Source organism: Dendropsophus ebraccatus, chromosome 6 (genome assembly GCF_027789765.1).
Source record: "Dendropsophus ebraccatus isolate aDenEbr1 chromosome 6, aDenEbr1.pat, whole genome shotgun sequence".
NCBI lineage: Eukaryota > Metazoa > Chordata > Amphibia > Anura > Hylidae > Dendropsophus > Dendropsophus ebraccatus.
This window is the reverse complement of record NC_091459.1, coordinates 114,167,449-114,180,570: the sequence shown is the minus strand read 5'-3', so window position 1 is coordinate 114,180,570 and position 13,122 is coordinate 114,167,449. Positions and strand designations below refer to the sequence as shown.

At 42.3% G+C, this 13,122-nt stretch overlaps 1 protein-coding gene across 1 annotated transcript; it reads left to right on the top strand.

Annotated features, from left to right (window-relative positions):
- The first annotated feature begins 6,247 nt into the window (after positions 1–6,247).
- Positions 6,248–12,459, top strand: LOC138795262 (WD repeat and coiled-coil-containing protein-like). Its single transcript, XM_069974255.1, has 3 exons — positions 6,248–8,059; positions 10,568–10,682; positions 11,927–12,459. The coding sequence occupies exons 1-3, from the start codon at positions 6,248–6,250 to the stop codon at positions 12,067–12,069; spliced, it is 2,070 nt and encodes a 689-aa protein (XP_069830356.1). The 3' UTR covers positions 12,070–12,459.
- The last annotated feature ends 663 nt before the right edge of the window (positions 12,460–13,122 follow it).

The following is a 13,122-nucleotide window of genomic DNA, read 5'->3' as shown; positions in this document are numbered from 1 at the left end:
CTTACAGTAAAGAATCTGCTTCAATATTTGTGTGTACAGATATTTCCAGAAGAAGCTGGAGTATTTGACACTATTGACATGATTGCTTGTATTACACTTTAAGGCTAGGTTCACACTATCAACGGCCATTGTTATGAAATACGGCCATTCTTTTTACATACTGTGTTCCTAGCCTAAAGTGGTATACTCATTTGGGACACCTATGCCACCTAGATATAGGTCCTACAACTTCAGATCCAGGCCTCCCCAGCTGCTGGAGGGGATTGGGACATACTGGGAGTTATGCAAATGGCATACGCAAACGGCATACGCTTTTAAATAAATCTATAAGCAAACTCCAATTCAATGGCGTAGAGTTGACTAACTTGAAGTGAGGGATACTGACCACATAGGAATCTCTCCTTGGAAAGAAATAGGCCTGACGTACCCCCTAGCATAGCTGATCACAATAGGGCCAACTCCGCAGATCAGGATGGGACTAGCCACTGCCTGTTTTGGAAAGAAAGAAGCAATGCCTTACAGCCATTGAGGTAAAAGTAGAAAATGTAATGGGTCATGATGGAAGTTAGTCATTATTTTTGCAGCATTTAGTGGTATAGTGCTGGCTGGCTCTATAGTTGTGATGACGCATAGGTGGCTCGGGGTACAGTTCAGTCCACAGCCCTTATAATAGCTAGTATAGCCCCTTTAATAGTTATTCTGTACACATGCTATCTGATACAACTGTCATTAACAGTTATTCTTTTGAACTTGCAAATCCTAACAGTGCAGAACTTGATATGGCACAAGTCTTTTACAGCAAGGCACGCTTTCCCTGCTGCGGGACTGGACAACCAAAAAGCATGGGAGGGGAAACTAATCATGCTGACCTCTAAGGGTCCTATTCCACGGGCCGAGGAGGGCCCGATCAACGATGTAAACGAGCGGCGATCTGCTAGATCGCCGCTCGTTTACTGGGCCTATTGCACGGCCTGATGATCGTTGAGCGAGGGCTGCAGGGACATCGTTACCGATGTCCTTGCAGCATCATACATTACCTGTCCAGGCTTCTTCTCCGCGCTGTCTTCATCCCCGGGTCCCGTGCGCTCTATCTTCAGTATGGCCGGTCAGCTGACAGGCTACACTGAAGATAGAGCGCGCGGGACCCGGGGATGAAGACAGCGGGAGAATAAGCCTGGACAGGTAATGTATGATGCTGCTGCTGCTCGTCAAATCGTCGGTCGCCTGCCGCACCGCTTTTCAACCGTAGCGATGCGCATGGGGGAACAATGATTTTAGGTCTGGGCCTAAATGAACGATCAGCCGATGACACGATCATCGGCTGATCGTTCTCTCTATTTCACCAAACGATAATCGGCGGAATTGGGACAAATGGGGCCGATCCGGCCGATTATCGTTACTGTGGAATAGGGCCCTAACTCATGTCTCCTGTCTCTACCTGGGTGCCATACTCTATCATAGGCTCCCTATGAAAATCAGGGCTCTCATCTCTGCAACAGCTTCTCTCTGCTGCCATCTGCTGGAGGACACATAAAATAACAGCAGAGAAACAGCATAGGAACAGTCCACAATTCATACAGGGCTTGTGGCCACTCCGCGTATGTCTGTTTTAGTAAATCCTAGGAATGAGTGAATTTACAGTAGGAATGAAGCAAAGTGCTTCGGAAGGATCATCTGGCAGCTTGTCAGGCTGTTGACCTTGAAGTCCATGCCGCTCGGACTTCAAGCTACTGGCCAATCCTAACAAGGTGATTCTCTTCTATCCTACTGTAAATTCACTCATCCCTAGTAAATACTTGTGTTCCCAATGAAATACCAATTTTGGAGCATCTTTTCTTATAACATAGAAATATAGAAGGTTTCAAGCAGAAAAAGGCCACCTGGTCATCTAGTCATCTGCCCTTTCAATATTTCCTTTTCTATTATCTTAGGATAGATATATGTTTATCCCAGGCAGGTTTAAATTCAGTTGTAGATTTGCCTAGATAACCCTGTGTTGTAGCAAGACTGAAGCATCGGCAGGAAAGTGGTGTGAGAGATTAATGATATTATTTTCTCGTGGGACTATATACGGTGGCAGTGATGCCTGTCTGCTATATAGGGACACAAAGGGGCCTATTCACTGTATAGAAGTAAAGAGGGGTCTAATCTCTATATGGAAGCATAGAGGGGCCTATCCACTGTATAGAGGCACAGAGTAGCCTATCTACTATATGGCATCACAGAAGGGAACCAATTTCTTTATAGGACACAGAGATGCGTAACTACTAAAGGAATGGTCACAGAGTTCAGTCTAAATATTTTATGGTAATTCAGAGGGGACTAACTATGATATAGGGGCCTGTGTAATATATGAGGGCACAGGGGGGCCTATTCATTGCATGGAGGCACATAGGGCCTATTCACTTAATTGGGGCACAGAGGGGCCTATCCACATGGATAATGGCTGATAATAGAGAACAACAGTTATTGAGAGCTGCATTCATCAAGCAAGGTCAGGAAATGTATGAAAACCTTCCCAGGCATCTTATATACCTATGCACAGGCCAAAAAGACAGAAATGGCTGCACATCGCACTCATGGTTGACACGAAAGTTTGTTCAGCTACAATTAAAAACCAACATCAGAAGTTAGTATATAATTTGATCAAACCATATTGCCTCATGTACAAACGTGCAGGTCTCTGATACACATAAGTCCCTAACCAAAAAACATCACTGTGCCGGTCAGTGATCACAATCCCCACAACGCGTGCGCAAGCAGAGATGGGGGGCCACGGAATAGCCCTGCAACCCCAATGTCACAGGACCAAACCCCTAAGGGCCCCCTCCCCCCCGAACCGTCGGCGGAGATAGTGGACACCAAGCAACACAAGTGTGAACAAGTTCTTACCACTCTCCATTGCTCCTGCAGGTAGAAATAGGAGAACACTAAGGGTTCCTCCCCATATGTACACAGGTGCTTCCTGTTAATTTGGATCACATGGGTCTTACAAAGCTCAAATGCTAGCCAAAGTGAAAAAAAGGGCAGAATACATAAAATATGCACAAGCCAAAAAGACAGAAATGGCTGCACATCACACCCATGGTTGACACGAAAGCTTGTTCAGCCACATTTAACCCCTTAGCGACCCATGACGTATCTGATACGTCATGGTGCCGCGGGGGGTGTTCAGAGCGGGGACCCGCCGGGACCCCGCTCTGAACGGCGCTGATCCCGGCTGACACGTGCAGCCAGGCAGTGCCTCTGTTAGCCGGCACGGGTCCCGTTGCCGCGCCGGCTAATTAAGCACTTCTATGCAGCTGTCAAACCTGACAGCTGCATTGAAGTGCTTTATGCACACTATCCCTGGTGTCTAGTGGGTCGGATCTCCCCCCCGCGATGCGATCGCAGGGGGGAGATCCGTTCTTCTGGCCGGTCCGGGCCTCAGCGTCGGAATGACGCTGATCCCGGCTCGGCAATAGATTGCTATGGCCTGCAGCAGGCCATAGCAATCTATGACCGATCTGATGGATCTTTGCTGTGTATATACACAGCATTGATCTCTATGAGAGATCAGTGCTATGTATATACAAGCCCCCCAGGGGGGCTTCTAGTCCATGTAAAAAAAAAAAGTAAAAAAGTGTTTTTATTAATAAAAAATCCCCTCCCCTAATAAAAGTCCAAATCACCCCCCTTTTCCCATTTTATAAATATAAATTAATAAATAAACAAATAAATAAACATATTTAGTATCGCCGCACACGTAATCGCCCGAACTATTAATTAATAACATCACTGATCTTGAACGGTAAACGGCGTCAGCGCAAAAAAATTCCAAAGTGCAGAATTGCGCATTTTTGGTCGCATCAAATTCAGAAAAAATGTAATAAAAAGTGATCAAAAAGTCGTATATGCGCAATCAAGGTACCGATAGAAAGAACGCATCATGGCGCAAAAAATGACACCTCACACAGCCCCATAGACCAAAGGATAAAAGCGCTATAAGCCTGGGAATGGAGCGATTTTAAGGAACGTATATTTGTTAACAACGGTTTGAATTTTTTACAGGCCATCAGATACAATAAAAGTTATACATGTTATATATCATAGTAATCGTAACGACTTGAGGAACATGCATAACAAGTCAGTTTTACCATGGGACGAACGGCGTAAATGCAAAACTCCCCGAAATCAAAACAAATTAGTTTTTTTTTCAATTTGACAGCGCAAATGATTTTTTTCCGGTTTCGCAGCATATGTTATGGAAAAATAATGCCTGTCATTACAAAGTACAATTGGTTTCGCAAAAAATAAGTGCTCATATACGTCTCTAGGTGAAAAAATGCAAGCGCTGTTGACTTTTAAACTTAAAATGAAATAAGCAAAAGCGCAAAAACGAAAATTGGCTTTGACCTTAAGGGGTTAAAAACCAACATCAGAAGTTAGTATATAATTTGATCAAACCATAGGAGACCAGGAGACCGGCATGTGGTACACGGGGCAATATGGTTTGATCAAATTATATACCAACATCCTGGCGTTGGTTTTTAAAAATAGCCTAGCTGCATTAGTATCAGCCATAGGTGGGGTGTGCAGCCGCTCCTTTCTCTCCATGTCGTATTTTATATTTCTCCCTTTTCTGAGCAGTTGGCACTCCCCTTCATAAGACCCACATGTCCCAAATTAGCAGGATATACCTGGGCTCACATGTCAGTACCTCAAGTCTTTCCCATTCTGTCTGCAGCAGTGGTGGTGAGTGCTATACCATATTCATACTTGTGTTGTTTGGGGGCAACCAGGAGACCGGCATGTGGTACACGGGGGCGGGGCAATACACGGGGCAATATGGTTTGATCAAATTATACATTCTGGCGTTGGTTTTTAAAAATCTAGCGGCATTAGTATCAGCCATAGGTGTGATGTGCAGCAGCTCCTTTCTCTCCATGTCGCATCTTTTATACCTATGTAGGAAAATTGGGGTCAAACGGTTGAACCATTTGGATTCCTATAGAGTGCAGGCTTTGATAATGGCTGGCAACAGAAAACAACAATACCTTTACAGAAGCCTTCCTGGGCACCCATTTTACTTATATGCCAAATGGTTCAGGCATGTGTCTGTTTGGTCAAACACCCTATTGGCTCTTGTGGGAAATGGAGGGGGGGGTTAATACCTTAAACGTTCAAGCAATAGCACCAACTAGTGTCAATGTAACCACCAAGCTTTTGTGCCTTAAAGGAGAAGTCTGGCAAAGAATTTTATTAAAGTATTGTATTGCTTCCCAAAAGTTATACAAATCACCAATATACACTTATTACGGGAAATGCTTACGGGGATGCTCAGTGTCCCTCCAGTGCCCTGTGTCCCTCAGTGTCCCCCTGCCATCATCCTCTCCATCAGCCACAGCCTGCACAGCTCTGGGAGGCGAGACATCACCATGTTATCCAGGAAGTGACATCACCATGTTATCCAGGAAGTGAGGCCTTGATGCAGTAGTAAGTGTAGGGAAAAAAGCACTTTATGTGCATGTCCTATAATAAGTGTATATTGGTGATTTGTTTAACTTTTGGGGGGCAATACAATACTTTAATAAAATTTATCGCCAGACTTCTCTTTTAATTGAAAACTGCAACTATCGAGATATGTGAGCCACTATATGTGTTTAGTAAATTTTTTTTTTTACATGGGCCTGAAATTAGCTTTTTTTTAATGAATATTTTTGCCATGAGATTATCACAAGGAAGCAAAACTCTGCAGCTGGAAGAACTCTGTAACCTCTACTGAAACTGAGCTTTATCTTGAATCAGAGGATTAATACTTGACCTCTGTTGTTAATTCAATGAAGAACTAAAGGGATCTCCATGCAAACTCATATTACCCCTGACGTCTGCTGGGAGGTTATGTCATAATCCCCCTACATAAGAAATCTTCTTTCTCGAAAGGGTTAATGTATTAAAAAGTTATATTTAGAGTGAGAATGTCAGTACTTACAGCTAGCAGACAGCTTTGCTTCCTAAGTAAAACGTAATTAGCTAAACCTTCCCTCAATCTTTGGGGGTTTAAGTCTTCGAGGGATAAACGTAAACACAAAAGAACAGAGGTTTACTTTACAGAACTCGCGCTGGCTACTACAAGACGACATGGGACATATAAGACTACCCAGAGCATGTTGCTCCCAGGAATACTGACTTCAAGTTGCTTCATCTTATGAAACCTTAAAGTTTTCTTGCTTCTCACTTTAACACTTTAACACTTTAAGAACAAGACATGGACTTGGGACGAGCAAAGCTCCTGAGATGTGGATTAAATGCTCTTCATCATGCCCTTCACACAATACATGGTTTGGCCTGGACAGACGGCAAACAGGTCATCCTGACCGCTGTGCACCTCCAAAAGGATGATGCAGAGTTTGGCAACTCGGTGGTCATTGGACAATTTGAACATGTTCATGGCCTATTTTGGGGACCTGCAACTGATGCTCCAGCATTGTTAGCTGTCCAACATAAGAAACATGTCACTATATGGCAGCTGTACTACAACCCATTAGAAAAGAACAGACTCGTTGTCTCTCAGACTTGTGAGTATGGAGACCCCTTTCCCGTTCTTCCACAAGGATGCATATGGCACCCAAAAAAAGATATTTTGGCTGTTTTAACTAAAAGGGATGTCTCTGTTTTGTATACAGTCTGTAATGACAACAGTAATGTTAAGGCAGATATTACATGCAGTAGTGTAATTCGATGTGCTTGTTGGACAAAGGATGGTAGTCGCATGGTGGTAGCCATGGATGACTCTCTTTACTCTTACATATGGAATGATGACCAAAAGACCTTAAGCCCTTGTTCCTTTTGCCCTATATTTAATATTGATTCGCCAGTGGTGGCAATTCAACCTACAATGGATTACCAAGTAGTTGTAACGTCAGAGATTTCAACGAACACCTCACATAACTATAACAGGGATTCTGAAGGAACTGCTTTACAGTCTTCTATAATGATGTTAGATGATGAATTATCCAGGAGTAGCAGAAGGATCTCTTTAGATTCAGGTAAATCAGAGCCAATTGACATGTTGAAAGTCTCTTCATTAATGTCATCAGAAATGTCCCAGATCCTTGCCAGACATCGAAGGTCAGATCCAAGTCCGCTCATGCACCTAAAGCAGAGGAGCATTACAGGTGAAAACAAGCCAGAATTGTCCAATCTTTTACTAATAACCTTTGAGAAGAACTCCACAACCACAAGAAGAGTGGCAGTACCAGGCATCTCCTCCCCAGACATCATAGCTCTCGATTCTCGCTGTGAAAGAGCTGCGGTGGCGTCTAACACTTGCAATGTGGTGTTGATTTATCCCATTGCTCCATCATGTATGCCTAACATCCAGCAAATCCGTCTCGAAGAGAATGAAAAAGCCAAAGGACTATCTTTTCTTACCGATACATTGCTACTTATAATGGCTGGGAGACCAAAACCCAGTGATTTAGGGTTTATACATATATTGGCCTCTGAAAAATATACTCTGCAGTTAGGGACTAGAAAAATAATGCCTGTGGAATATATAGCATCAAGGACAAACTGTGGCAAGAATTCAATAGCTGATGAACCGGGTTTGCCAGTTGATGGTTGCAAACCTTATGGAGATGACCTCAATGTTGGTAAAGAGTTTTGGGTGCCAAACCATATGGGAAATAAATCTCCACGTATGAGACGGAAAATTATAGATCTTGTTCGAAGGGCAAGTGGAGGAGAGAGTCCAACATCAAGTCTGGATGAGTGTGATGACAATAAGCTCCTAGCAGAATGCCCTGTGACTGTAGAGAATCTTAATGTTGAGCCAGCAGTACGGAGGCCAGTAAAGGGCATGGCCAGGACACTGCACAGAACATTTTCTGTGAGGTCTAACAATGACCCTCAAGAAACAAAGGAGAATCATTTGTCGACAATGAACCAGAATGATGGCGAAGAAGCAATAACTTTTCAAGGTCAACCTTTAGGATTACAAGATTCTTCGAAAATGAACTCAAGAGGATTGCCATACCCATCTTGTGATGATCCACCTTATATATCCATAAGTCAGCAGGTATTTCTTATCATTATTGTCAGATTCTTTGAACAGCTTTAGATTCGCAGAGGCTGCACTTCATCATAATGTGTACAAACAACTTCAGAGCTTCCCTGACACGATTCTTTTTATTTATTTCTCCCAATGTTCCGATCTTCCCTCAGCTAAACTCACATCGTGCCCCCTCATTGTCGTGTTTAGGTTATTATTAAAAATACTTAATTCCTTAGTCTTACTCAATTAAAGATTTTTAGCATGTCCCCTCTTTCCCTTCTTTCCCCCCCAAATTTTGCCCTTTATAATTAGTTCTTTCCGTTTTATGCTTAAAGTGATACTGTCACTCCCCCCTTACCCTATGTATGGTCCTCCACCCCATCCACAAGCTTAGGTGCTGCACATTCAATATATACCTTTATGAAACTTCTCTTTATCTTCTCACTGCTCTAAAATCACCTTTTTTCATCAGTGAACAGTGTCACCTAGGCGGGGCTTCATTGCAATTGGGCCCCTTCTCCCAAGAGGGCCATGAAGCCCCGCCTAGGTAACACTGTCCACCGATGAAATGAAGCAATTTGGAATTGTTCAACATAAAACTGGGCACAGTATTCCAGATGTGTTCTCACTAGAGCTCTATACAGCGGGATCACAATCTCCCTCTTCATACTGGTTATACCTCTAGCTATACAGCCCAGCATACAATTTGCTTTCCCTTCTGCCTGGTTGCACTGGTGACTCATTTTACGGGTGTTTCAAATCACTACCCCTAAAGCCTTCTTTTCTGAAGTCTTCAAGAAAACAGAAATGAACACAGGACCTAATTGCATCTATTTTCAATTTCAATTAAAGTTGTTGTTTTTTCAGTTTATGCCTCACCCATACTTTCTGTAATGATGGGGACTAATGTAAAATTGTGTGACTGATGATATTTAGTACAGTATTATTACAGGAGGAAATTAACACAGATACAGAATGGTTTAAACATAAAGTAAAAAATGTAAATTGACTCTTTGGGTGCCCTGGTGGTATGCCACATAGGGTGATGACTGGGCCCATCATGCACAGGATGACCACTGGGTACACCATGTACAGGGTGATACCTGGGCCCACCGTGCACAGGATGACCACTGGGTAAACCATATACAGGGTGATAACTGGGCCCACCATGCACAGGATGATCACTAGGTACACCATGTACATGGTGATAACTGGGCACAACATATACAGGTTGATTACTGGGCACTCCATGTACATTACTTTGCACAGGGTGCTGACAGAGTACAATACCATGTGCAGGGTGGTGACAAGGTACATTATGCACAGTGTGTTGTCAGAGAGAACATGGCACACAGGGTGCTGGCAGGACAATTGGCACACATGGTGGTTACTGGTCATGCCACATACAGAATGCTGGAAGGGCATTGCTGAAGAGCACAACCATATTAAGACTGCAAACCAAGAATAACATAAAATACGGAACATTTAGCAAAAACAACTGAAAAACTGTTCTTGTTGCTTATAGCAACTTTTCACAGCTCTGGTTGACTGGTTGATATGGGCAACATAGCCAGTTTTCATGTTAAGCATGATGAAACGATTTGTTCATCTTTGGAAAGAAACCTTCTTATGGGATATTATGAGGGCCATCTCTTCTGGTGGAATACAAGGCTTTCAGAAAGTCACCAGACCCTTTTTTTATGTTGCAGCCTTGTGCTAAAATGACAAGAAATCCAGTGCCCCCCATCATAATGCCCCATAACCATTGTGACAAAGTGAAAGCAGAATGATAAAAATCTTTTCTAATTTATTGAGTCTGTAATTGACGTAAGTCTTCAGAGCTTACGGGATTTGAGTATATTCAGAGCCTTTACTTGGCACTTAGTTGAGGCCTTTGTGGCACTGGTTTCAGCCTTCAGTTTTCTTGGCTATGATTTCTCATGGTTTATACACCTGGATTTGGGGATTTTCCACCATTCCTCTCTGTAGATCCTCTCAGGCTCTGTCAGGATGGATGGGGACTGTCAGTGGACATTATTTCCAGGTCTCTCCAGATACAATAAGTATGTTATATTGGGTTCAGGTCAGGGCACTGGCTGGGCCACTCAAGGACATTCACAGAGTTGTCCCTAAGCTGCTCCTGTGTTGTCTTAGCTCTATGCTTGTCTTGTTGGAGGGTGAGCCTTCAGCCCAGTCTGAGGTCCAGAGCACAGGTCAAGTTTTCCTTAAGAAAACTCTAGGAAGACTTTAAGAAGTATTATAGGGTATTGAGTACAGATCTTAGCACAACGCCGCAACATAAAATCTGAAAAAGTGAAAGTCTTAAGACTTTCCAAACTATTACTAAAAAAGATACTGAGGTGGTCAGAGACGACTAGAATTCTGAAAACAGGCAGTGGGCTGTTCTACACTGTTTCCCTAACTCCCATAGAAGTAAATAGGGGTTAAAGAAACAGCATGGAGCTATGTACTGTATATAATAATGGTTTCAAACTGTTGTTAATTTTATTCCTTTCTGTTATTTATTCCAAGAACTCATCCAATGATGGAGCAAATGAGGCGAGAGCTGTTCTCCTGTGTCACGGAAAACTTCATTTAAGAACATTGCAGGAGATCTTCCATTTTAATACCATTGAAATGAAATTTGGTAATGTTTCGGATTACTTAGATTTGGATTAATGTTTGCCTATTTATCAAATGTGTCCATAACTATTGATGAGCGAACCTGTCGAAATCTTCGGCTTTGGTAATGTTATCTGAACCAGAACTCAGCGTTTGATTATTCGCGACTGCAGAAGTTGGATGCCGCCCAAGGGCTACCAAGAAAACATGGATTTAGCCATAGGCTGTATCCATTTTTCCCAGGACTAGGGCGGCATCCAACTTCTGCAACCGTGAATAATCAAACAGTGAGTGTTCAGGTTTGCATAACATTGCCAAACCTAAATGTTTTGAGAGGTTCGCTCAACACTATCAAATTGCTGATAATACTAATGATATTGGCCTGTATTCAAATGTACCAGTACCGTATTATCTCAATAATCTGTATGGTTCCACAGATGCACCAAATTTGTAAATGGGATGTATAGTTCAGTAGTCGTCATATATTCAAAAGATCTGCTTCAAATCGAGATCTCTGTTTGCTGTTATTCAGTACGACACCTCCATGCTTTGCTTCTTGTTCACATGATGGGCACACAGATGCATGCCTCACACAGGACACAACTCTAAAATGTGAACTGTAACAAGCTATGCACCTATGCATCCATTACATGCCCGGGACCAATTTCTATTCACTGCAATGACAGCAAGCAGAGATCTTTAAAGGGAAACTATCATCAGGTTAAAAGCATCTAACCTGCTGATTTGTCCCTATAGGGTACTTAGGATAAAGGTTCTCACCCTGTTCCTGGTTTATTAGATATGTAATTGAGGTGGTTTGGTGCACTGGGAGCAGGACTACCACCCTCAGTGCACTGATCTGCCATGGCCGGCCCTCCTAATAAATATTAGGGCGGCATTCTACAGTGAAGTTACTCCGGCATTCGTTATTGCAGACGGCTGGATGAATATTCATTCTTTTAATTTGATTAGATATGTAAATGAGGTGGGTTGGTGCACTGGGGGCGGGACTACCAGTAGCCCCGTCGCCAGTGCACCAACCCACCTCATTTACATATCTAATAAAATTACAAAGTTCCCAAAAACAACGCTGAGGATCAAGGTAAGAAAATTACCCTCACCCTCAGCGCCCCATGCTGTTGATAATAATAATAATAATACAGTAATATTTATTTGTATAGTGCAGCGCTGTTCCCTTTAAAATACTGAATGTACAGATAATACTGATATATTTTTCAATATCTCTATAAAATATATCATTGTCTCTAGGGACAAAGTGGATCGTCCTCACTGAAGACGGAGATGGATTTGTCCCAGTTACATTCAGAGCCAACCAAGAGGTTGTGATAAGGGAGGTGGCGGAAAATGCTGGAACCTCTGGAGAAGCCAACCATGAACAAATGGAGCCCTAGGTCTCCACTTTTTTAAAGATGCCCACTCTGCCAATATGGATACTGTATGCACTCAATCAGCCCATCTACTGGTTTAGGCCTTGTGGCTTCTGCCTATACTATCTTGTGATTTAGCCAGTTTTATAATAGCAGCATAAGGATAAGAGGCCGGGTTCATACTGCTTTTTTGTGCCAAGGTAAATGTTAACTTTTACAAAGTATTAAAAAAAAAACACAACAAAATGTACAGGTTTCATTGAGCAGGATATAAAAGCATAGCATATATCCACATTTGACAAAAACGCAATGTTAACCCGGCCTTAGCCTTCCTATTATTGTTAAATGAATGTATTGTTCCTGAAAGAAGTAACAACCATCCGAAAACTTTTTATCATAATGAGTTTAAAATACTAAAGTACAACTTTAGAAGAATAAATATGTTTTCCTCTTTTTTCATATAAAAAGCTATTATTAAGTAACTTTAAATTTATCAGGTATATTATTTTTATTTATTTTGCATTATGCCTTTGATTTCCATTTGTTTTTCCATTGACTTCAGTGTAGAATAATGGAATCAAATGTTTGCATTGAACATTAAACTGAACCCTACTGCACTGACTTCCTCTCTGAAGATAGGCTGGACTAGGTTATTCTCTGCCTTTTACCAGGAAGGTTCCTACAGTGTTGGGTGTGTGGGGGAGTTAACCATTTCTCATACTATCTGGTTGCAAAGCAAAATCACAATGTGAAACAACTGTGTAAACAATACAAAGGCACATGAAACATTACAAGGCTTTGTAGTAAACAAAATTGGTAATGTTGGCAAGTATACAGAAAAGGCTGTGGTGCTGCTTACTTTTTCTACAGAACACTGGGGGCTGTGTGTTTTAGAACCCAAGATACCTTGTTGGTGACCTAGCTTCAATAGGCCACTCTACCAATGCCTTCAGTTTCTGGCCTGTCCACGCTGAAGCCCAACCTCTACAGTCCAATCCAAGATGTCTCCACCAACTTGACCAATTCAGCAAACCAATTCTACCTATGTTATGATATGCTAGAAAAAGGGAAAATGTA